The following is a 26,310-nucleotide window of genomic DNA, read 5'->3' on the forward strand; positions in this document are numbered from 1 at the left end:
ACTGGCTTCCAGTTCTCCTTCCTTTTGGTCCTGCGGGCCAAGGTGGCATCCCTGAAGGTGCGACTTTAGGAGAAATGTTTAGGTTTTGCCTGCGAAACTGTGCTGATTTGGGAGGAATGTGGAGTGGGTTCACAAACACCAACAACGCTGTAATGTACCCTCTAACTACTTCAGAGACTGCGTGTCGGCCATGGTTCTCCTGACATTAGTTATTTTGTGGATTTACGAAGCACCTTTTTTTGAACTGTCAGTCTGTAAATTGTCTGTAAAATCTAGTCCACAGGGTGAAAGGATGGAATTATTCATAAGACGGTTTTTACTTCAGCTCATGGTAAAATTACTCACTCAGGGTATAATTAAGTCATAGGCACACTGGCCCAAATGTGGACAGAGGCGGGAAGGAAATAATTCCTTTTCCAATTTGGGTGCTTTCTGATGTTCAGCTAGCATCTGCTGTGTGAATTCACGAACAGAGGGGAGCTCAAGGTCTCTGTACGGGGAAGAGAGAGTGGGGTTTTTTTGTTTTTGTTTTTTGGGAGAACTGGAGAACAACTGGCTGGGGAGAAAAGGGATAAGCAGAGTTTAAAAAGTTTAAGGTTGTAAACAGGACGACAGGAGTGAGATCTGGTGGGTAAGGAAAAAAGCTGGAGCCTGAGAAAGGCAGAGACAGCCCAAGGAGGGGTCAGGTGGATGGTTCTAGACTGAGCAGGCACAGGGCAGGGCATGCTGGGAGAGACCAGGCCAGGCTGACCCCCACCCCTGGGGAGCAGAAGCCCTGGGCGAGGCCCTCGCTGGCCGTCCCCCCTGTGAGCCGCGCTGTCATTGAGTGGTCGAGCGCCCACCCAAGTCAGTGAAACACGCACACGCACATGGTGCAGACAAAGGGAAATTTATTGAGACGGACAGAAATGCACCTACTCAGGACTACAGTTACGTATTTACTATTAACCAAAGAGTCGTGTTCACATCGCAGATCAGTCTACGTGGAAAAGCATTCAGAATTTACTAGGTTTGCTACATCACTATTTCATCTACAATAGGGACAACAAACTGACACTCAGGATTTGATGGGCTGTCATTACAATGCTACACGTTTAACAGGGACAGACATAAGTGACTTTTGAGAAAAAGGTATAAAAAGACCAAAACCACCCACTGTAGAATGGCCTCTTGGATGTCACTGTACAGTGTGGTCACGGTTAAAAGGAAAACAAAGCGGGAATGGCGTTCTGGGAAGAGCAGAGGGGCCACACGTCTTGTCATTTGCTGCTGCAGGTAGAGAAATAGGTGTAAAGAAGGTGAAATTGTCACAAAACCTCACATTCAGTATTAAGATATGTCCATGCTGAGAATATTTGTAGAAACAAAAAGACATTAATATGGCAGGTAACTAACCAGGGAGGAAGAAAATTCTGGGATTTAAGTTGGATGCCAAGGACATGGTAGTAAATAAAAGACCTGTTTATGGAATGAAAACAAAACTACTTACTAAGGACCTTTCAGAAGCGAGTTAGTGAGGATTCGACCTAATACCTGTCTCAAGGGATTGGATTATCACGATACTACTGTTTTAAAAAAATCAGTATTTTATGTATACCTGGCCACTGTAAGTAAAGGGCTCCTTCCAAAAAGAGGAAAACAAAAATTCTACTTCTGAGGACAAGATAACTTGATCTAATCTTCAGTACTTTCCACAAGTACTAAAGATCTTTTAAAAACCTAACGCTGTCCTGCCAAAGTGAGGCATGAAAAGTGGGGTGCATGTTGCTCCATGGATGTGGGGTTCCAGTCCGAGGACGGCTTTCTATTTGATATTTTAAGGAATCAAAATATCTTCTTGGAATGTCTCTGAACATGGCATCTTAGTACCTTACTGGGAATTGTCTGTTGAGCGCTCTTTGCCGTCATTAAGTTAATGCTGAGGATCTTTAAGTGTCATCTTAATCTGACACTTGTCATAAGATAATTAGGCAAATTAAAATCAGTGGTTCATCCTGTGCCTAGAAGTTTTTCTAAGTAAAATCAATTTGTCGATTTTATTGTGTTCTCTTGTGCATTTTTCCAAGCTCAGAGGACATAGTAATAGAGGCTTTCTTTGATGGACTAAACGGAGATTTTTTTTAATGTCTTGATTTTGTAATACACTTTATTGTAATTTAGCTGCAATTAAGCACTTGTTTTCTAAATTATAATCTCAAAGTTTTGTTCAAGTGAGAAAAAAGGTATTGAAACAGAGGTGACAGAGTTGAGATCCCAATTCAGAGCTTGCCTCTGGTCTCTCTGGGGAAAGTAACGGTTAATACAAAACCTCAGGGTCGCGGTTGGACTTGGGTCTACACCGCCAAAGGACTCAGACCAACTCTGTTGTCCAGCCAGTGCAAGGACTGGAACATGCTCATTTGCCGTGTGTTGGTGGTCTATTCAAATAATTTGGGGTGGGAGGTTGGTCAGCTGGCAGTGATCATAGTTTGGTTATGAATATATTTCTTGCCTGAGTTTATAGGGTTGTCTTGTGGACTGGCTGAAGCTCGTGGGGAAGGCAAGAGACGGAAACGTGGGCCAGAGAGCCTGGCTTGGGTGGCTGATTAGGGCATCCGGGTGGGTGGGAACCAGGTGGGGCAGGAGTGTGGTACTGGGCTGAACAGGGTGACTTTGAAGATGACTCTTTGGTACTTGTGTCTGGAACAGCTTGCCAGGGAGAGAAATCCTAAAGAATGCAGAGATGACAACCCTACCAAATTTGGAACTTGAGGGAAACGAAGCGGAATGGCGCAGGGCTTTCTTCATCAGTATCTTGACATTTGGGGGTGGGGGAGGCACAGAATTAGGTCTTTAAAGCCCAGCGCTAGCTTCCACGCGCTGTCATGAACTTCTTTGTGGGCCTCCGTTTGGGATTGTTTGCAAAGGATGGTTGGTTTTTCAAAAAAATCGGTACAGCTTTTGTACCCACATGATGTGTAGGTAGAAAGGGGGCAAAAGTAAAACAACGAGTGCAGAACACTAAACTGTCTTCTCAGGGGACAGGAGACGTGCGTGCGTGCCTTAGAAAAAGCCCTTGCGTAGGTAGGGAAGGAAGGAACCTGTGCAGCCCACAGGGGCTCTGAGCGGAAATGCGAGCGATGGCTTGTGACACGGCCCACGTGCGGGTCGCATGGCTTCTGAGAGAAAAGAGATTTGGGCAGACGGAGGCTTGTCTGAGTCAAAGAGGCTTCCAGTAACTCGGCTGAGGCATGGAGAAACCCCCTCAGCCTCAGGCCACAAGTGCCAACTGTTAGTGCAAAAAACAACTTCCATATAAATTTCTTATTCCAGAAATTTTGTTCCAGGTCTGGACAAGCTGACAAATTTATAATTGTTTTTCAAATGAGGTTTTAACAGATACCCACTTTTTTCTGAGAGGTGTGTGCAGGGCACACACACAGTGTCTTCTGAATGTGCATATATTTTTCTGCAGGTACAGAGAGAAGCATCCAGACACCAGTTTTAATAATGAAAATGAATTCCCCAAAGAGACTCTTGACTGAATTAAGGCTATTGTTTGTAGGAAGCCAGATATAGTGAGGTGAAAAACTAATTTTTAATAAACAGCAGGACTGGTGGGGGCAGGGAGGGAAAGGTACAGTGTGCATTTTGTTTCTTTTTCCACGACATCTACAGACACAAGAAAAGCACTGAGACACTGTAAGGCTGGGAACCATGCTGTGGTGACCACCAGTGTGGGCAGTCAAAGGGTCTTGGACATTTGAGAGGGCGGGGGCTCCCTGCACTGTCAAAATTGCACAGAAACCACATGCTTGTTGCAAAAATCTCAGGGGAGGGAAGGAGGCTCTCATGAAGCCAGCCATGTCCCTGTCCAGGAAGAACCAAAACAGAACACAACACCCTTTCTCCCACACAAACATATGCAAAATCAGAATGTTCTGGGAACAAGCAGTTGTCTTCCAAACCTTAGGTTGGGTGTAGAGAGTGACAGAGAAGAGACCTCGGTGCCTTGGAGTCTTAGATACAAATGCAGGAATAGGAAGTGACTTGCAATTTTGTGCAAAACTCATGTCCTCTTTCTCGTGGGCACTACCATATGTACCCGACCTCATCCTCTTTGTCGTCGTCCTCATCCTCGTCATCCTCCGTCAGGGCCCGGGTGTGCACCCTCAGCTTCCCCTCCTTGTCCTTTGGTCCCAGCTCCCGCTCATCCGCTAGGTCATCGAGCAGGACCACGGAGCCACCACTGCCAAAATCCCCTGAGGTTTCCTGCTCCTCTTCTGAAACAGGAAGAAAGACTTGAGGTCAGTTTCTGCTGATACCTCATGACCCACGTCGGGGGTTCCCTTTGCACGTGACTTCACTATAGGGCAAAACCATGCAATTTATTTTCTAAATGTCAAAGACTATCCCTGGGCAGGAGGCATCCCTCCCCCACTGGGGTCAGTGTCTGGGGCAGGGACTGCAAACTTTGTTCTGATAGGAGCCCTAGAATTCTTGAGATGCTTCTGCCTTCTCAGGAGGTTTACAATCCTCAGTGAGAAGTTCCCCTGACTCTCAAAAACTGTCATCCAATCCTCTGGTCGTGGTGAGTTGCTGCCACTTTCAAAGCTAGCTGTGCATGAGCTCATGATTTCAGGGTTACTATGTCTCCATTGTAAACTCATGATAGACCAGAGCTGCTACTTGAAATTCTTCCAAGATTCTTACACAGTGAGGACCCCCCAGGGCTGATGCAGAAGGCTGTACTCACCGCAGCTCACGGCACCCTGCTTCCTGGTGCCAGCCAGCTCGTTCCCGTATTTATCCACACACCAGCACTGCCCCGTGCTGCCGTGGCACTGCGTGGCTTTGTAATAGCCCTCCTCGTTGCACCGAGGTATGAATGCCCCTAAGGGAACAAAAGGTCCAACTTTAATCAGAGATACTCAGCACTAACGCCCTCCCACACAGGGGAAAGGCTTGCCCACCAGACAGAGTATTTGCTGCAGGGCCAGCAGCAGGGAAAGGGGCTGGGTAGTTATTACTTAGTTAAGATTACAGGGCCCTTGGCCTTAAGGGCCCAAACGCATTAAACTCTGTGGAGCTCAGTTTTTAAACAGGCATGATGATAGCAGACATGTTTTGAACACATCGGTGTTCTGGTCTAAACCATGCATATGTATGTATATATACACACACATTTACACATACCATTGTTACCTTTTAACAAATAGAAAACTGAGGTCCAGGAAAACTAACCTTTTCCAAGGTACCTGCTAGTAAATACCAAGTCCAGGATTCACATCCTTTAATCTGACTGCACAGAACCTGTTTTTGTTTCTAATTTCAAATCTTTCATGGAACAATACTTTGCCCAGTTGCATAAAGTGACTCTGAAATTACTATAAAACTTTCTAAATGCACCAATTTCTGTACTAAATGCTGACTTGTAACAGATGTTTTATGAACTCCCAGTGCAGGGACCACACAGTTCCCAGCCATTCCGCTGCCATTCTCCTCCTAACAGGTGGTGACAGCCCGGGGCGTCACTTGCATGAGTTCATGGAGCCACTGCAGTATCACTATGAGGTGTGGGTGCTAGTTCTTCCTCCTGCTTACAGACAGAAATAGTGATACATTGGAGGTAACCAACTTGTCCAGGATTAAGCAGGATTCCTTCTGTAATTGGTTTTTACTTTTCCCTTTAAATCTTGAATGAGTACTATTATTAACACTTGAGAAAATCATGGTTTTATGCTTTCAGTGAGATGAATCACTGGTGGCACAGTATTAGAAAATGCTGCCTTTGCTTTCCTGGTGCCACTCGGTCATGATACATTGTTACTGGAGCACTACTGCTGTTTCAGTTCTCTAGTCCTTGCGAAAGGAGGCATATAATGGTTTCGGTATTTTTCTATACTCCAGGAATTTTATATATAAAATGAGAATGATGTCTTCCCTGAAGGATTCACCCGTAAAAATATTTTGGGCCTGGTGCCTATTTTGGGAGGTAAGGGTAGCATTTTGATTTTGAGTATCATTTCATGGTTTTGATTTATTTGGGGCAAAATTTGGTAACTAATAACATCCATTTCCTCTAGGTTTTCATGATTGTTATTATACAAATTGGTTTATAGCAGTGATTCTCAAAGTAGGGTCCCAGGAGCAATAGCATCACCTTAGAAATGCAAATTCCTAGACCCCACCTCCGAGAACCTTAGAGAGTAGGGCCCAGCAATCTGTTTCTCAATAAATCCTCCAGTTGATTCTGATATATACTAGTTTGAGAACCACAAGTTTGCAGCATTCCTGTACATATGCGTTTACGTCCCAATATTAAATTCATGTCAGTATTTGAGCCTTTCATATTGTCAAGTTTATGTATTTCATTAGTTTGTTTAAAGGTCTGTACAATGCTATTTTAGTATTTATATTTGCTTTTTTATTGCTTTGATCTTAATTATTTCAGTGTATTTTGTTCTTAAAGCTTTTAGAGTTGAAAATCTAGTTAATTTAGCTTTGATATGTTTTTTATAAGTGCATTTGAAGCTATGAAGTTTCCTTTAAATTTCACTTTGGTTGCTTCCCCTAAATTTTGGTACACAAGACTTTTTTTCATTCACTTCTAAATATTTTGTAGTTTCTACTTTATTTCCTCTTTGACCCCTATTTATCTATAAAACCCCCAGATGTTATGGGGGGTTTGGTAATCTTGTGCTGGACCGGTGAATTCGATCCATGTCATTTACTTGAAATTTGTTGAGTTGTGGTGGCATAGTCCCTGGCAGATATTGCGTGTGTGTTGGACTATAGGTTCAATACCTGTGTGTGTGACTACATAGACAAAGTTAATTATATAACATCTCTCTTCTTAAAACTTACAGTTCACGTAAAGACTCTGAATAAGATTTTGGATATGACAATTCCTCCTTGCAATTCTATTTTGTTTTAAAATTATGAATAATGTTTTGGTCAATGACATAGTACATCTATGAAAATGGTCCCATAAGATTATAATACTATATTTTTACTGTATCTGTTCTTTAAAAAGAATTTAGTTTGATAGAAACCATTTCAACCCCCTAAATCTGTCACATGGATGAATTGTATAGTGGTAAAGTCAGGGCTTTCAGTGTACCTAGTACCTTTACTACAATTAGATATGTTTAGATACACAAATACTTACCATTGTGTCACAATTGCCCGGAGTAGTCAGTATAGTAACATGTTGCATTGGTTTACAGCCTAGAGCAACAGGCGACACCATCTGGGTTTGTATAAGTAACATTCTGTGATTGCACAACAACGCAATCACCGAACACCACTTTCTCAGAATGTATCCTGTCATTAAGCAACTCAGGACTGTATGTCAACTGATGGCATAATATGGTAAAAAGCACATTTCAGCAACATGGTAATGTTATAAAAAGGGTCATTTACCATTTTTAACTTTAATTTTCTGTGGCATTGTTTCAGGTATAACGCTGTCTCATAATGAATGTGTTAGGCCCATTCACATTTATTGTGGTTGCAGAAATGCTTACTCATCTCTGCCACTAGGTTTCTTCCTATTTATCACTTTCCCCATTTCCTTCCTTTTGGGGAAATCAGGTTTTCTCTACTTCATGTCTTTCTTGCATAGGTTTAAAGACTATACATTTTATTTCTAATATTTTTGTGGTTGTCCTTAAATTTTCTACAGAGAAGCATAGTTTTTTCCTAGTGAGATATTAAGTTAATCTGTATTGTCTTTTCTTCCTGAACAAACTAAAGACGTTCTTACCACCTTTTAACCACTTTGCGAAGTCTGGAATTTTAATTTTACCTTGCCATCAAAACATTTTTATAGGTTATGTTTATTTTGATTTAGCAGCCTGTCAATTTCATTTTCACAATTGCATCTGAATAATTTTTCCTGGGATCGTTTGTCTGGTAATATAAATCCATTAGTGATAAGTCTGTATTTAGTAAGCTTATAAATCTTACACGGTTTGAGACTATCTCTGTTATCACATTTGGAAGATCATTGGGATGACTTTATAATTCTAGGTTCAAAGTCATTTCCCTTCAGCACTTTGAAGGTATTATTTTTTTCTTAAAAGCATTGCTAATAGCAAGTCTGATGTCAATCTGATTCTCCTGTAGGTAATCTTTATTTATAATAGTTTTGGTTTTCCTTATAGGCTAGCTGCATGCATATGTGTGTTTCATGCTTGTGTGCTCATCTTCCATTGGGGAGGATTCCGTAGGTGGTGACATGGTCTTGAAAACAGAGGCCCCTGCTTCACCCCTGTGGCTTTCTACTCTCTCATTTTATTTCTGATGTTTTAGAGTGCCTATGTTTCCAAATTTACCTTTTTGATCTCAGAAGTGTGACATGGGAGGAAGAGATTTTTACCATTTTGAATGAGGATTTAAATTCAGATTCAGCTGACTCTAAGATCTACTCTTGAACACTCTACTCACAGGCTAGTCCAAGATGACCAGGTTCTCAGAGGTCAAGGAGAGGAAGGTGCTGCTGGAGGCCCTGGAACACTGTATCTACCACTCATGAGAGGCTGCTGTTAGGCACAGCAACGCCCACCCTCTTACTGAGGAGCTCAAACCAACGCACATTATCCCTAGTTTTCAGGGAGCCGTAGATGGAAAAGAAAAAGTAGATGCTCTCAATAGCCCCAAAGGCAGAGAGATTTGTGAGCAGATTCTCAATCAAGGATTGCAAAGAAAGAAAACAAGTAGAGAGCTGGGGAAATGCTGATCCTTCTCTCTGAGCTGCAGTTGGAAAACAACAGCACTTAATGAACCAAAAGTGGGGCTGAGCTGACAGGTTGGTAAGAAGCAGGTGCTGATCTAAATCTGTAATGTAATAGGATTACCACTTTTTCTAAGTAGGCAGTAATTATAATTGATGATAATTTATTGGTGCTTGTTTTATTTATTTGAATCTGTATGCCCCTGAGTACATAGCTATTATATTAGGAGATTTTCTCATGCAAAAAAGAATTTGTAAGTAAATAAATGGCATTTTTTCTGAGTTAGCCAGAATAATCTCCATGTGTGGGAGATGTGATAAAGCAAAGCAAGCTTTAAAGGTGGGGTTCCTGGTAGGAGAGAGGTAGGCATTTCATCCATGTGTGCTAGAGTAAATGGAAGATGAGACAGGACTGTCTCATTAACTATTACTGAGGCAACAGCAGGATACCTATAGCCCATGAAAACAATGTTTTTTAAAATAGCAATATGCTAGTTCCACAGCTCCCTATGGCTCTTCAGCACAAGTCCTTGAGCTAGAAAAACCCATGGAAGAGGGAGGCAGCCACTTTGTCTTTTTACACAGGAGAAGAACCTAGGCCAAGAGAGTTCAAAATCAAGATGACTTTGGAATTCTGAGTTGAAGAGGATGTTATCAGAAGTCAACCGTGGGAGGCACGCCAGGGAAATCAGTAATTTTCAAAAGGAGAAGGAGAATGCACTTTGAGGTGACCCCCAAAACCAGTTCTCAAGGCAGAGACAGAAGAGGAGAAATGGCTAGAGTTCACAGACGCCCTGCATTGGACAACCTGCAAGAAAACTCGCCCATCTCTTTCAAGTAAGTGCATAAACTTCTGGAATGGCAGGCTGCTTAGGGGACGCACCTGCCTCTGAATGCTTAGCAGGAATAATTCTGAATTATTGTGTTGCAGCTGTCAGCTCTTTTTAAGAAGCAAGAAAAGCAAAGCAGACGCCTTTCTTCAGACAAATGAGGATTGCGAACATCGTGGTGATGGCCCCATCTGAATGCCACAAGTTCCTCCCAGTGCTGGGGAAGGGAGGCCTTGGAGCTAAAGGGGTCAGGCCCTCATTCCTTACCTCAGCCACAGACTCCCATGGGAGGGGGACACACGCCACCCCCTTGCTTCTGTGCTGTCCACACAGCCTGAGTGCTTTCCTCCAGGGACTAGGTGAAAGCAGACATGTGCTTAAGAGCCCAAAAGTCCTTCAACCCTAAGGGATAAATTCTGAAGGGAATACAGCTCATCTTCCTCCTTGAATGGGCCCCTTGGTCTGGGCAATAGAGAAAAATGCTCTTATTTCTAGGCCTTATAATTTTAGCACTGGAAAGAACACGTGACAGTGCCATGCACTGGCCTCATTTGAACAAAGAAAGGCAAGGTTTACTGGCACCCACGATGAGGGAGGAGTTAGCAGTGGGGACAGGGCTGACCCCTGGCCTCCCTTCCTGCTGGTGGAGCCGGCAGCGGTCACCCAGCCAGCCAGTCAGTCCTCCGTCCAGGTCCAGCCGCCTGTGGCTACTACTGGCTGCTGGGCAGAGCTCTCTCTGCCTGGGGTAAAAGGAGGCATGTCTTTCATGGGACACTGGCCCTAATTGAATAACCACTGCCGTGCTGAACGTTACAAGAGACAGGGATGGTTTAATTAGTCGTTTAAATGAGTGGCAAGAAATTGTACTTACCCAACAGGCTTTTCCCCTTGCTCAGCTTCTGAATTCTGTTCATTTCATTCTGGCAAGGGAGACCTAAAAAATAATTTATGAAAGTCAGTTTCCAGATGGTACGGGATATAATCTCTAATGATTGGCTTCACTCTTGACGTGAAATGTAGACAATGACACACCTGGGAGTGGAACTGCTCCATATGCTGTTACCATGCAGCAAAACAAATTCAGGCCATTAGCATTACTAATTAAAGAACAAAAAACTCATACCACGAGGTCCTTAATATACCTGCATTGTGCAGTAAGTTTTCTTCCTACCACCCACTCAAGAAAAAACCAGGTGTCTAATAGGTGATTTACTAAGACTTTTTCCTTTCTAAGGTTTCTATGAGCTGGAAACCAGGGCTGAGGCTTATCCGTGGGGAAGTGTTCTGAACCCGCTAACCAGAGATGACAAATACCTATCCCAGGTCTTCCTGCAGAAGAGAAAGAGGATTAGAATGGCTACTCCAGACCTCCTGGCTTACCACCTAAGGAAAGTGAAACACAGGCCCCTAGGGACAACCAGGGAGATGGAGGAGAGATCTGAAGAGGCAGTGAGTGTAGCAGTTACGAATGGGACTTCAGATCTAGGTTCTGCCGCTTCCTAGCCAGATACTGTGGGGGAGTCTCTTTGCACGTCCGCAGCTGTACAATGCCTGTTGTAGGGACCAGCTCTCAAGGCAAAGCCAGGGCGGGAGCCACATGGCTAAGTGGGGTGTGTGGAAGCACGTGGCACACGTCTACCTCCCTAGAGAAGAACTTGCTTCCACTCCAAGCGAAATGAAAAGCGACCTCACTCGTTCTGCAGAGCTCTCTCATGACTTGCCTTTGCAGATCTTGTGGCTCCAGGAGGTTCTGCTATTTGCTCACGGTCCCCCTGGCACTGGCAGAGGTGTTTCCATTCTCTAGGCTCTTACCTGTGGCTTATACTGCCTCTTTCTTCCAGCCCCACACTTGCATATAAAGTATCTAAGCACTTGTTTTCATCTGTTACCCTGTGGATTGCACAAGTCACCTGGTCTTGCTGCTTGGGAGAGAAACTCGTTGTAAAATTCATTTTGTTGACTCTGCTTTCAGAATAAAGGGGAATGATACCAACTGAAAATGGTAAAAGGAGAAACAAATTCCAGCTGGATTATAACAGGTAGCAGTTACTACGACAGTCCCGGATGCTGGGCCACAGGTGGGGGGGCCTGGAACTGTACATCCGGGGGAAGCATTTACACACAGGCTCCATGTCCTAAGGAACCCAGACTAAAATCATGATTTCATGTGAACTCAAACCTAAAACTATGATGAGGCTTAATGCTGAATCACTACAAGTATTTATACTAAAGTAAAAGAATGGCTATTATTTAATATTGATTTGTAGGTACTAGCAAATGTAATTAGAAAAGAGAAAGAAATGAGATACAAAAAATGAAAAGGAGGAGAATCATTACTTACAGCTCTGATTACACACCTGAAAAGTCCAAGCAAACCAACCAGGATAACGTATATGCAAAATGAGAATTTGTAAGTTGACTGAGAACAGAATTAATGTTGAAACCACCACCAATGAGGGAGTATAATGGGGAAAAAAAAATCTATTTCAAGAGGAGTACAACACCTGTGAGAGTAAAAGTTAAAATGTAAACTCCACTGGTTGATACACAGATCTTGTTCTAAGCTAAAAGGATCACGTATCATACAGCTATCAATTCCCACCTGAATAATCTAATTTTGCCTCATATGAAAAATTTAATTGGATAAACTTATTCCAAAGTTCACAGAGGAAAAGAATCATATATGAATATCCAAGAAAATTCTGAGCACACATTAATGGTAGCAAAGGACAGCCCTACCAGGTATTAAAACTTTGCAAAACAACTGTGATTTAAACAAACATTTTAAAACTGATTTATGAATAATTGAATAGGATAGAGTACTCAGAAATAAACATAAACACATATAGGGGTTTATATATACCATAGACATAAAATGGAAGCTGTTTTTCAAACTGAAGTGAGAAAAGTGGGTTAGTCAAAACAGAAGGGAGACTGGGTGCCGTCTCTAGGGCAGAGGAGGGGCTGGGACCCACCTGGCTATGACACACACAATCTAGAGTGACACAGGATTTCTATAACAAACACAAAAGGTACTGAAGACAATGTAAGAGAATTGTTTTACTATTTTCAAGTGAGAAATACCTTTCTAAGCTTAATGTAGGTTTCATGGCATCTTAGAAGCCAGAAAATAAAAGATGATGGAGAAACTCGACTGTCTTAGAATTTTAAATTTCTCCCTAGCTAAAAGCACAAAGTTGAATTTGGAAAAAAAAAAATCTATAATACCTCTGGCTACAAAAGCTTCAATTTCTTTAACATAGAGTTTCCTACTAAAAACAAACACAAGAGCCTAAAAGAAAAAATGTACCAAGAACATACAGACATATCAAGGAAGAGGAAATTCAAGATGTACCTAACACATAATAAGAAATAGTAATAAAATAGAGCCTAGAGTGAGATATAATTTCTTTCCCCTCAGTTTGGCAATGATCCCAAAGTTTGGTAATGCCAGGAATAAATAGGTAAGCTTATAGATTTTTGGTGAGAGTAAAAATTGGTAGAACCTCTTTGGATGTTAAATTGGAAATATTGCTCAAATTTAAAAAGGCACATGCCACTTGACTGGTAATTCTGCTTCTAGGAATGGATCTCATAATTCTATAAATATACACACCTGTACATACTTTTCCCTGAGTGCCCACATTTCTTGTGGTATGTGTGCACTGTCTATGCATATATATATAATCCAAATAATATTAGCAGCCATCCTCCTTTCCTGGGGGTGGGGTGGGGCAGCCACGCCTGTAGTACCTTGTCCCAGATACCTGGCTCATGCCGGAACTTGGGATAAAGACGCAGGCCAGTCTCTGCTGGTCCCCTTACCTGTGGCTGCCACACCTGGGCATGCCCAGAGGAAGGCAGAGCACCTGCTGCTGGGCTCCTGAGCATCTTCCTGGCTGAATCCCCCTGCAGATGACCCTCCCGCCTGACTTCGGGGTGCATGAGATGCCCTTGTCTCCTTCCATCTACTCCCCAAATCTTGTATGTTTCTTTCTGAAACTTCTAACTGAAGTTTCTTATGACGAAATACCCTTGTCTAGGACACTCAGTAAACATCTCTACTTATCCTAGAGAAAGCTGACAAATGGCCGTCTCCAAGGGAAACACGGAGAAGTCATGTGATAATGGGAACTATGATATTCTTACGGTATTTTCGACATTGAGAGTCTCACAATGACCTTGGGAATTACGTGGTAAAGGTTTCTATATCCATTTTACAGATGAAAAAACTGAGACTATATAGTGAAGAGATTTTCCCAAATGGAGGAACAGACTGAAATAACAGACTTCTTGATTATACTCTTGGGTTTTCTAATATACCACGTTCAAAGTACAAATAGGAGAAATGGACCCTTGGGCTTGCCATTAAATGGGACGAATTCTTCCCATTATTCCCATTCTCTACCTACGTGTGTCTTTCAGCATGGGTGTCCTGGGCTCTGGACCCCACCCTTCCCTCTGGCCTCACCTCCAGGCTTTTGGAAGCAGTAGCACCACTCATTGTTAGAGAGTTTTCCATCCTTGAAAGAGTCGCAAGAGTTGAAGAGAGGCTTGATACAGGGCTCATACTTATCCAGGTAGATGGCGTTGATCTCTGAGTGGTCAAGTAGGAGGTCATAGTTCATGTCCAGCTTGTTGAACATCCAGCCCAGGGAGTCCTTGCAGATGGGCAGGATGCTGGTGTCAAACCCTGCCAAGGGAAGGAAGGACACCTCTCAGTTGCCACCAAGCCTGGTCCTTCCCAGCCTGCTCCCTCCCCAGCTTCCTGCCCCAAGAAGAAGAGGCCAAAAGCCCACCCCTTCCTGCTCCTCCCCAGAGGCTGTTTCCTTCCCAGAATAGAGTTCCAGTGGTAACTCTAGAATATTTTGTGTTTGTTGTTTTTCAAATTAAATAGTTCAAAATACACTAAAACAGAAGCCAGCATTGGAGTAAAATACGTTCTAAAGGGAACAAATCCCTAATGCTAATTTATCTGGGATGTACCTACGGCTTTTCATTTAGTGAACTTGCTTAAAACAAGGTATGCCTGAAAGGAAGAATATAAACATGGTGACTGAGAGGTAAAACTTAGAAAACTATGCTTTCATATTTAAGGAAAAAAATTTGAAAAACCCAAACAAAATCTTTTAAAAAGAACAGTAGTGAAACGGAAACAGCGCAGCACAGTCTAGAAGCCCTGACTACGTCCCAGAGGACCATCCCATCCAGGCCGTCTGAGCAGTAATGGCACTACATGCCAGGTACCTGCCTCTGTTCCCTGTTCTTCTTTTCTGAAATCCCTAAGGAGATACATGAGATGGAATCCAAACCAACTCAGACAATAATTTTTCTTATTTCCCTGGAGGAGGAGTAGTTTTTGTAAAGAACTGTTTCCACAGTGGAAACCGCATGCACTTGGCTCAGCACTAGGGATACTGAGTCACTGGAGACAGAGCCGGCGAAGGCAGGACCCAAGTCTGAACCCCTCTTTCTCTCAGGGCCCAGCGCACCAGGCAGTGTCAGGTTAGTGCACAAACTGGTTTTATGTTCCTGGAATACTGATGGTAAAAATTACTGTTGGTGTTGCTGGCTATAGAACACCTTCCTAAGCACTTTATGCTCAGTGAATCCTCGTAAACAGTCCCATGAGATGGTGCCCCATCCTCTCCACTCTACAGAGGAAACACTAAGGCTCCGGGCTCGAGTTACTTGCTCAGGGTCCCACAATTACAGATCTGGGATTCAGACCCAGCAGCCCAATCGTGAGTCTAGATTTGCAAAAAGTCTCCTCTCCCAGGGCTGCCTTGCACCTTCCTTGGCCTTGCTGCCCCGAGGCTATCCACGTGGCTTAGGGGCCATATTTGGAGATGGGCAGTGACTACAGTGGAGGGTCCTGAGGGGGCCATCGCCCACTACAGCAGTTCCTACCCACGGCCCAGTCACTGGGTCCCTGCGTGTGTCACCGGGAACTCCTGCTTAGTCACTGGGAGGTGAGATGCAGCCCAGTGCACCCACCCTTTTAAAAGCAGTGTCTTTATAGAAGGGTCTTAGGTCTCCACTGTCCAGAAGTCAGTCAGATCAGTTCAGCACCTCCTCCTCTGAGCTCATGGAACCCCGAGCTTCCCTCTGTGTCAGTGCTTATGAATTAGACGACAAGCTCCCTGAGGGCACAGACTCTCTTGTCCCCTGCAGTAGCCTCAGCCTGACAGGCATGTAATAGGCACATAGAAAACTTCTCCCAACATGTATTTTCTACAGAGTTTACCCGTGTAAACAAAATATTTCCATTTTTCAATGTGTTTCTATATCTTAGAACACATCTTAAAAATATCCCTTTTTCCAGAAGAAAGGCCATGGGACATGATGTGGCCCCTTGTTAGACGGAACATCATGACTGTCAATAGTGTCTGAGATGATGTCCTCGGGCACTACCGAGTAAGGACGGATCATTCACTCTGGCACTACACGGATCCACACTTCTGCAGAGAACATTTTACATACCATGCACCAATTTTATAGGATATTGACATTTTAAGGGAAAGTAATTTACCCTAATACTGCAGGGTTCCACACTTTTAGGTAGCATATTTTATATAATATGCATCAATTTTATAGAATATTGACATTTTAATACACAGGAAAGAGGAATCTATGCTGACTGGTCACCAAAAAGAAGTGCAAAGCTGGCTAGTCAGTGGTCAGAAAGTCAAACCCACCCCAGCCCCACTGGAAAAGTTTCTAGAAAAGCGTGCCTGTGTCTGGCACCTGTGGCTGCTTGGAGCCCCGGGGAAGCAGGGTGGCCCTTCTGGTCAGCCCTGAGAGGACAGGACACAGCTAGGTCCTCTCTGCAGGTCTCCTGGACTGACAAAAACGTTGCTCCCTCCTCTGGCCGTGTGGGCAAAGGAAGCATCATTCCTTCACATTCCCTTCACTCCGGCTGCTGCAGAGCATCAAACCTAAAAGGCTCTTCGGGGACTCAGTTTGCTTCTGGCCAAGAGCAGGTCTTTCAGAGAAGCCGCAGGGGACTGGAGGCTGCAGAACAGCCTCCTCATGTCACTCTGCTCTGCGCTGAAAGGAGGTTCACAAAGCCCCAGGGCCAGGCTGCTCCTGGAGGACCCAGGAGAGAGTTTCTCTAACCATCCGTGAATTAATTATCTGCAAACTCCCAAGGAACCTCTGCAGGGACAGGGAAAATTCTCTCAGACACAACGACCAGGAACCACTCTCGGGACCGCGACTCTGAGGAGCAAACACTATGTTTCCCTTAAGGTAAAAGATGCAAATCATTAAAATAATTGTCCCCTGCACTGATTTTCTCCACTGATAGCTCTAGAAGACTACGAGCAGCGAGGAACAGCAGAGATTAAGGAGGCTGTTTTCACTCTGGCCGGAGACCAAATGCTAGTCCAAGGCTGGGCCCAGCCGTGGCCGGTGTGGCTTGTCACTACGGCGTTCAGCCCGGGAGTGTCGCCGTCAGAAACCGCCCGAGCACGTGTGGGGCAGCCGGGACATGCTCAGTGTTTTAGACAACAACGTGTTTTTGCATTTTGAGCGCATAATATCAAAATGGCTACCCAGAAAAGGCAGCGGCAAAACTCCGTGTATCTGAGCCATCGTGTTGGTCACTGATCCATTCGGTGCTGACTGGCCACAGCGTGGAGACCCTCACACCCCTGACCACCTTCGAGTTAAAAGCGTCAAAGAGACTCCAACAAACTGCAAATACGAGGGCCCACCCCGAGTGTTCTCTTCAGCCTACAACAACACTGAGTGTGGTCTAAACTGAGGAGCTGAAGCCTGGGGGGAGGCTCCTTGAGGAATCCGCATGTTATAGACAGGAGAGGGGGACACCTGTCCGGAAGTTTCCATGGAAAACAAAATGCAGTCAACTGACGTCATCAAAGATACCTGCTGCAGTGTTGCTTATATTAGCTAAACGTTGGCAACAGCCAAAAAAGGTTGAATTAAATAGTTATATCTATAAATTGGGGTTCTTTGTAGCTATTACAAAGAGAATACTACTCAGCAGCATGAAAAGATAGTCATAGTATCATTTCTAAATGATAAAAGATCATAAAACTGTAAAGTATATAATTATAACCACAGCATGCTTACCGTTGTTAAATTATAGAAAAAATATCACCATTTTATTTCCCAAAATGTCTCTATACTAAATACATTTTTTAAGTCAGGCTTTTAAAAATATAAGTTATATTTTTTTCTTGATTCTAAACAATCTCTCCTTCTCCCTATTTTACTATTTCTGAGACTGAGACATATTTAAAGTCCATGTGTACGTTTAATACAGTGTTTCTTTTTTCACCCCAAACTGATACTACTACCTCAATGTCTCATAACTGAGGAGATACGACATTTACAATGAAATGCACGAGGTAAAGTAAAGTGGCCTTACTGCCTTGGGCGGTGTCAGAGCTGGTGGGCTTGATGACTCTGTTCGCGTCCTCGTGAAGAGCTCCAAACCAGTCTTTCAGGCGGGAAGCAAGGCTCCGCAACTCCTTGTCTGTGCAGGCTGAGAAAAGCAAGCGGAACGATCCGTCAGTCTGTGGCTTTCTGCCCTCAGTGTGCAAGGCAAGGCTACTAGCAAAGCCATGTTCAGTGCAAACCTCCCTGTCCAACTGTGCTCTATAATCCTACCCCCACCCTGAAAATACCCCACAGGATGCTGTTATCACACGTAAAGAGTAGGACAGAGAGAGCCCAGCCTTCCAGGGCAAGTGGCAATTGTTCAGAGCCTGCTTTTGGACGGCCCCGAGCTGTAGAGGCAAGCTGCACTGGTCTCAGTTGTCCAGCATCCTCCAAGGACTGTCACGGATCCCTTTTGCTAACAGCATAAAGCTTGCTATTGCAGTTTTGCCAGAGAAGATTACATTTTCCACTAAACTCATGCCAAGAGATTAGCACCCAGGAATAGCTAATGCTCTCAGAGAGAGGGGCTGCCTAGGACACCAAAAGATCCTAGTAATAGCAGACTCAATTTTGTTTTGGCCCAAGGTTTGGATTTGTGGATTTGGCCTATTTTGCTCGGCTTCCCGTGGACTCATTTTGACTTTCCGTCACAGACGGACGGATACCTTCTCCATGAAAGAGTCCTTTCTATCTCAGCCCATCTCTGACTACCCAGCTCGTCTTGTAGGGTAAGACAGAGTCACTGGGGCAGACGGATGGCTGGATGGGTGGGCAGGTGAGGAGGTGGGTGCAAGTTATCTGAAGGTCGCTTAGAGTGTGGAGATAAGACTTGAGAGAAGAAATCCCAAGAGAGGAAAGATGGTACAGAGAAGGGGGCTGACTTTCCCTAGCCCCCCGATTTTCCCTCAGGGCATACCCTAAACCTGGGTACTCAGAATCCCAGCAAAGGGTCCAGGCACAAAAGGCACAGAAAAACCAGCAATGCATTTGGTGGTCTTCAGCATCTGGAGAGACAATTAGAGACCTGGGAGCCCAAAATTTCAATGAGTAAAAAGGGACAAAGAACTGAACGTCACAATGGTCACTTTTCCCAAATTCTAAAGCTACAGAAGCAGGCAGCCAAGGAGTTAAGCAAAAATGCTGTCACAACACAGAGTCAAGTTTTGAAGGTCTCATGGTGCTGAGGAGACCCAGTTCAGGGCCCTGAACCTGCCAGGACAGCGGGAGCCCAGTGGGCAAGGCAGGCTCTCCACAGGAAGCCCTGGGGGCGGCGATGGAGGAGAATTAGAGTCTCCCCAAGGCTCCAAACCAGCCTGCAATCAGCACAGGGCCTGACTGAATTAAGGTGGTCGGTCCCCATGTATCTGCCATGCAAAGGACAAGGGGAATCCTCTCCAGAAGAAAATAATACCACACAGACCTCTCATTGTTACACTCTGTGTCTGGGGCTTGGTGGAGAACCCAGCTTCCCAGACCTCAAGCAGGACAGTTCTCTCCCCTCCCTGCACACTAGAGGGGAGGGGCTGCCCAGGCTGGGTCTACGCAACCTGAGCCACATGCCTTTATGAGTGGGCTGCCTTCGTCCCTGCTACGGTCCAGACCCCAAACTCTGCAAAGCACGGGATGCATTTGTGTCCATTGTTTCTATCCAAGTTGTTAATGACCTCAAGACGTTGTATTGCTTTTACCAACCAAGGCATTGCTGTATTTTATTTATTTTTTTTATTTTTTATTTTTTTTGAGACAGAGTGTCATTTTGTTGCCCTGGCTAGAGTGAGTGCCGTGGCGTCAGCCTAGCTCACAGCAACCTCAAACTCCTGGGCTCAAGCAATCCCACTGCCTCAGCCTCCCGAGTAGCTGGGACTACAGGCATGCGCCACCATGCCCGGCTAATTTTTTCTGTATACATTTTAGTTGCCCAGCTAATTTGTTTCTATTTTTAGTAGAGATGGGGTCTCGCTCTTGCTCAGGCTGGTCTCGAACTCCTGACCTTGAGCGATCCACCCGCCTCGGCCTCCCAGAGTGCTAGGATTACAGGCATGAGCCACCGCGCCTAGCCCCATTGCTGTATTTTAAAACACCGGCCAGGAAATGGAGTTGGGAAATGTCTCGACAGGCAGCAGAGTACGACAGCGCAGGAATCACACGGCCTGGAATGAATGCCAGTTTTGCCACTCACCAATGGGTGATCGCAGACAAGTCACAGAACCGCTCAGCACCTCGACTTCCTTATCTGTACACTCGGGATGCTAATACCATCATATGACTGTAAACCAGAGAATGCATGTAAAGTTCCTAGCAAAGTACAGGGTATATGGTATCTACCTAGCATGTACCAGCTAGGACTTTTATTATTTTTATAATTATTTCTAATTAAAAATTTATAGGCAACCTTAGAGCTAGCATAATAGCATTCAGAGAACCAACTCTCTTCGACCACATAGGAAATTTGGTAACAATGGATATTTGTACTATCTCATACATTGCCATTAGCCATATATGGCTATTTACATTTATTATAATTAAAATTTGATTCCGCAGTTGCGCCACCCCATTCCAAGTCCTCAGTAGTCACACATGGCTGGTGACGTCACGCTGGACAGCACAGAGGCAGGATGCTGCCACCACAGCAGAGCGCTGGACTGGGCAGCCCTGGGTGACGTCAGTGAACTTTCTGGGGGTTCATCCTGATACCCTGACACCCATGTTTGTGCCTCCACTAAGACTGGTCCTCAGGAGCAGGTGACACTAACAGGCTTACGGCCCCGGCTCAGAGCCTCCGGGGGTAACAGGTGCTCACGTTTCTGATACTGCACAGCTCTGTGCAGGGGCGAGATTCAGTCTGTTTTAATGAAGGGAATAGGATACTGCCAAGTGCACACTTGAAAATGCAAAATTAATAGCATCTATTTTTTCTCTATCGCCATGCACACCATCTATTCTAAATGTTCTCTGAGCAGAGAAAATTGCCAAGTCAACTTGCAAAGGAAATCTCACACTGCAAGATAAATTAGTCCTGTTTAACTAAACCCTGACAGATATGCAGGTAATCTGTATCTTTATAAGACTGATGAATTTTCCGCCGGCTTCTCGATGCACACAGGCCTTGGATGGCTGATGCAATCGGGCACTGGCATCTTGAAAGAGTGACTCTGTCAATCAGGGACAAGTCCACAAGCAGGGAGCCGTTGGCGTGGGTTGAGAAGATCAGAAAACTGAACCGGAGATGGCGGCACTCAGTTACCGGGCCCCGTTCTCTCTCACTGTCCCCGACTGGATGGTCCTCGTGAGGAGAAAACCAGCCACAGACTGCCTTGAGCTTGATACGTCCCAGAGAAGAAAATATCAGAGAAGCGGCCTTCCGAGAGCTGTTCGCTTGGATCTGGCGTTCCAGCCGCAACACCCAGGCCGGCAATGGGAGAAAAGTGCCTGCCTTTCAAGGTGCCCGTCACCGCCCCAGATCCAGGTATGGACTGGGGATTGATGCCTTTAGAAACCCCAAGGCCATATCCTACACACTTAGTTCCTTCCAATGGAAAAGTAGTATTTTGTGGGAAAAAAGCCACAGAACCACACCCCCCGCCGCTCTGGCTCTCTGCCCGCAGGTGGGCCAGCCCTGTGCTTCCCGGAGAGGGGTCCTGATGGCCTCTCCACACGTCCTGGCGGGAGAAGCAGGGTGCTCAGGCCATCAGCATCCAGCTCTTCAGAGGACACGAGGGTGCTTGCTCGGGAGAGGGTTGGTGTAATCACGGAGACTGGGACCTGACCTCTTTTGCCATTACGTTGCCCCTCTGGGTGGACGTGAGCCAGCTAGCCCTCTGGTTCTCCCACATGCAGTTATATTCCTCCTGGCCTGGTTTCAGCTCACTTTTAACTGCTCTCATTCCCCCAGCAGGCTCTGCCCAGCAGCCTACTTCTCAAGGACGGTCCCTGTCCGCCTTCCTGTTCCTACAGGTCACTGCACATCCTTCTTCCACGATGTCCATCTGCCCCGACGTGGCTGGTTTGTGGGCAGCATCTCTGGGATCCACGGACCCCCCCACACCGGTCTGTGCCTCCTCCTGTCATCAAAAATGGTGCCACCACGTACCCCTGTCCTCAGACACACACTGGGGACCTGTCCTGGATTTCTCCGTCGTCTTCTCCCTCCCTCTCAGGTGGCCATAGAAACGCTCGCTGCTTCTTCCTTTCTCGACAGCCTTTGTTCCAGTCCCTGATGCCACCGTTACCGCCCACCAAAACCGCTGGCACAGGCTCCTAATTGGTCCCCATCTTGCTCCCCACGTTCCCTTCTCCATCCAGCAGCCACAATGATCTTTCTAAAACTGGCATTTGATCAAGTCACTCTCTTGCTGGAGTCACTTCAGAGGCTCCCAGTTACTCTAGAAGTCTAAGCTCTGTAACGTGACGTGCAGGACCCCCGGCCTGCAGACCTCACAGGCTCTCCCGCATCCTCTCTCCCTCGGCCTCTGGGCTCCGGCCACGCCGCCCCGCGCACACTTCTGCCTGGATACCCCTCTCCTGGCTGCCTTGCTAACACCAATTCCTCCAGCAGATCTCGACTTTACAGTGACTTCCTCTTAGAAGACTCCCTAACCCTCAAACTAGTGAGTTTTCCCTTTCTTGTGCTCCCAAGGCCCTGCTCTTCCACGGCATTCACCCACCTGTAATTTCTCACTCAGTGCCCGTCACCCTCCAGATCACGGCAGCACGAAACATGCCCCGAGTCTGCCTCAGCACAGGGGCCCAGCCTCTAACGCGGCCAGCTCCGGGCATGAAGAACGCTCTCCATGCATACCTATCGACTGCACACAATCACCCCGTTGCTGCCTTTCGCAAACTTCAATATTTTTCCATCTGCAAAATGGCATAATAAAGCTTAGCTCATAGCGTAACTGCACAGAACCAGATGAGAGCAGTAAAACATAGTTCAGAGCTACTGGCGTATAGCAGGAACTCAATGCATTTATGTTCCCCTTCCCATACCCCAACTGTCTACATAATATGTTAGAATTTTATTGCTATGCTTTTTGTAAGCCTGAGGAGATGCTTGTGATATAAAGAATAACATCTCTCCTTACTCTTTTCATAGGTGGGTCAGGATTAGTCTGAGAGATTCAGGTCAGTTTCTGTCTGCCTTCTCCCAAGTATAGAAGATCCACAATGTGGGGGTTGGTCCTATTTCCCCACATCTGCATTGCTGGCACTTTCCCTAGGGTGGTACTAATAGTTGTTCACATGTATTTATGAAAAGCATGAATGAGTGAGCTCGTGGACTACGAACTCCCACAGTTGCACAGCTATTACATGGTGGAGACGGGATTGGAATTGGGCCGTTATCTTGCTGGGCCGTCCCTGCATGCGGGACTGGCTTGTGGGTGGCCAGCACTAACTTAGCAATTAATATATTTGGTCCATACTCTGGGTTGGGAAAAAAAAAAACCAACTCAGGCCCTCACCTTTGAAGGAAGCTCTGCCAGTGATGCAGGTGAGGCAGCCACTGAGCGACACAGGACAAGGGGCAGCAACTGCCTGCCTTAGGTTTGGTGTGGGGACAAGGAGGGACTGCAAACAGCCGCTGCGTGTGTCGCGTGTGTGCCCACTGGGGCCTCGTTAGAAAAGAGCACTGTGCCGTTCACTGCACATGACTCCAACATGTGGAAAACGACAGCCCCCACCCCCAGGAACACGCAGCGCTCAGGCAGAGAGGGGCCCAGGTAATTCGCTGCTCTCCCCGTGGACTTTCCCTGTCTGTCTGGAGAATGGGAACAAAATCCAATGAGCAAGTGTAAATAAGGCACGTGCAGTCTCTGGAAGGTATGTTGCCCTGGGATGAAAATGTGATCACTTTTTTCATCTGGGCACCTTCGCCCCGCTCCACCCAAGGCATGGAGGTTTCTAAAGGGCTTTAAGCCAGACTGGGTTTGACGCAGACAGTGTTTAAACAAAGCCTGGAGGGCAGCATAAGTGTCTGGGCATTACTGTTGCCTGTACTACAGGACAGAGACGGCTTCTCTGCAGCCCTGGTGAGCTTATAGGTAAGGGGGCTCTAACCAATTAGTATTTGCTTATGGGGCAGTTAGACTGCTGGGTAGTGGTACTGCGGAGAGAGAGGGGCTGCCTCCTAAATGAACACGTGTCAGTAGTCTGGGTCTGACTGCCCCTGGGCCCCCATCCCCCCATCCTCCCTGGCCCCTCTGTCCTCCCTCGGACAAAGCCAAGGGCTAGTGAAGAGCTGGTGAGGAAGTTTCAAAACAGGTCATGGTTTGGAAAGAGAAGACATAGGAGCTAGGAAATCTAAGCTTCTGTGAAAAGTGCTACCAAAGGCCACAACAGGTGTTCCACGCTGGTCTCAGCTTATTGATAACTTTGGGGGCTGAATGACACTCTATGAAGCCCTTTCAGAGGATTAGATAGAAACAAGGAAGACAAGGAAACAATCAGAGGTATAAAAAATATCTCTGAGGTGAGAGATGAGATAAAAAGTGGAGGTGGGGACAGAGGAGAGAAATTCTTATTCAAAGCTGTAGCGTCACTGTCTAATAGAGTGACGGACCATGAGCAAGTGTGAGTGAGTGACCGAGTCTCTGTGTTAGAAATCCCAACTGAAGACACTTTGAACTCCCAACTGGGGATGTCTGAAAATGGCAGATCTGACACACGGCATCACAGGATATCTGTAAACCTCTGCTAGGGAACCAATTACTGGTGTACTCTTGTCATGCATGGAATCTTTCAGCTAAAGGACCAAACGAAAAAAATATACACCCCCTAACCCTGGCACATGGCCCAATCTCCCTCTCCCACCTTCGCCTCACCAGTGCTTATTTCAGGGCTCTGGCAGAGGCTAATATGAAAACAATCTGAGTTCAATTTAACCTTTAGTGACTCCAAAGGTAATTAAAGAATTGGGCTAGACACAAGTCCTCTTTGGGAGCAGGCTGGGAGGCCTTTCAGAAATGAAGACTTGGTGCTGGTCCTTTCAAACAAATCTCCTTCAGCCCTCCTAGGTGCTGTTATGAATAATTACTCAATCAGAGCAGCACTGGACTCATGCATCAGAGTGTCTGCAATTAGCAGCTCCTGTAAAAGGTCCAGGTGAGCCTCCTCTAGGGTGGCGATCAGACACTGGGATAATGCTTCCAGAGAATGGGTTCTAGCAAACACAAGGATGCATTCCTGAACTGCCGTGCTTGGGTCTAGTCTCTTCCCTCCACCGTGGCATTTTTCAGGCTGCTGGTAGCCTGCAGCACATGTCTGTTCCAAGCATGGGACAGTAGGATCCTCTTGCCCTACAGGGACCAGATCCCTCCTTTCATTACATATCTAGCTCACAGCAGGTAACCCAGTGCTGGAGAAACGTTCAGGAACATTGAGGAGAGGACACTGCATGCCATGGGAGCTTGAAAGAGGGAGAAAGAGTGAGCTTACAATTCCCTTAAGAATGTGAGCTCTGATACACTGCAATGCAAACAGGTGAGGGTTGATTCTGCTTAGCACAGTTTTAGCAGCAATAACCAGTCATTCTGCTTTAAAAGAATCCTGGGGAGACAGGCAAGAGTGAGCAGGCTCTGGAGGCAGAGGTGAGTACAGAGCCTACCTCTGCCTTCTTTGCTAAGACTATGGACAAGTTACTTTCTAATCTTCAGTTTCCTCATCTGCAGAATGAAGGTGATAACAGAGCTAGCTAATAGGATTATGGGGAAGATTAAAATGTGCTCAAGTGCTCAGCACCATGCTTGCCACAACAGCAGCACGGCACACTCAGGAGCTGTTGGCTATGATCTCATTCGTGGTTGAGGACACCAGGCAGCATGGTGATTCACCAAACAGGAAAGTATGGAATTAAGACCATGCATGTGGTATTTCATATGAAATGACTGTATGAAGCCATCCAGCATGATATGAATCTCCTCTGATGTTTTTCAGAGAAGTCAGATATCTCCCAGGTCCTACAGATGGTAAATGCCAAAACCGAGGTTCCAAGTCAGGTCTCTTAAACAGAGGTTCACTCATCCGCTCACCTACCACCACCTCGAGTTTCCCAAAGGTGCCTGTATCTGCCAGTCCATCAGGCACAGTGAGGGCTTTCCCACAAGATAAAGAGCATAAACCAATAACAAACAGTGAAACTGAGGCAATAATAAGAAAATCTCTCAACAAAAAGAAAGACCCAGACCAGATGGATTCACAGATGAATTCTATCAGACCTACAAAAAAGAACTGGCTCCTATCCTATAGAAATTATTCCATAACATTGAGAAGGAGGGAAACCTTCCTAATTCAGTCTATGAAGCCAGTATCACCTTGATACCAAAGCCAGGAAAGGATGTAACAAAAAAAGAAAACTACAGA

The 26,310-nt window shown here is 45.6% G+C and overlaps 1 protein-coding gene across 1 annotated transcript in view; it reads right to left on the reverse strand.

Moving 5' to 3' along the window:
* Positions 1–873: 873 nt before the first annotated feature.
* Positions 874–26,310, reverse strand: part of SPOCK1 (SPARC (osteonectin), cwcv and kazal like domains proteoglycan 1) — a 465,095-nt gene continuing 439,658 nt past the window's right edge. Inside the window, exons 7-11 of the mRNA XM_045552560.1 lie at positions 17,942–18,058; positions 14,018–14,239; positions 10,418–10,480; positions 4,736–4,873; positions 874–4,262 (exon numbers count right to left, since the gene is read on the reverse strand). Of these exons, the coding sequence (XP_045408516.1) occupies positions 4,072–4,262; positions 4,736–4,873; positions 10,418–10,480; positions 14,018–14,239; positions 17,942–18,058 (731 nt within the window). The 3' untranslated portion in view covers positions 874–4,071. The remainder of the gene's footprint in view (positions 4,263–4,735; positions 4,874–10,417; positions 10,481–14,017; positions 14,240–17,941; positions 18,059–26,310) is intronic.

Source organism: Lemur catta, chromosome 5, assembly GCF_020740605.2.
Source record: "Lemur catta isolate mLemCat1 chromosome 5, mLemCat1.pri, whole genome shotgun sequence".
In the NCBI taxonomy this organism is placed as follows: domain Eukaryota; kingdom Metazoa; phylum Chordata; class Mammalia; order Primates; family Lemuridae; genus Lemur; species Lemur catta.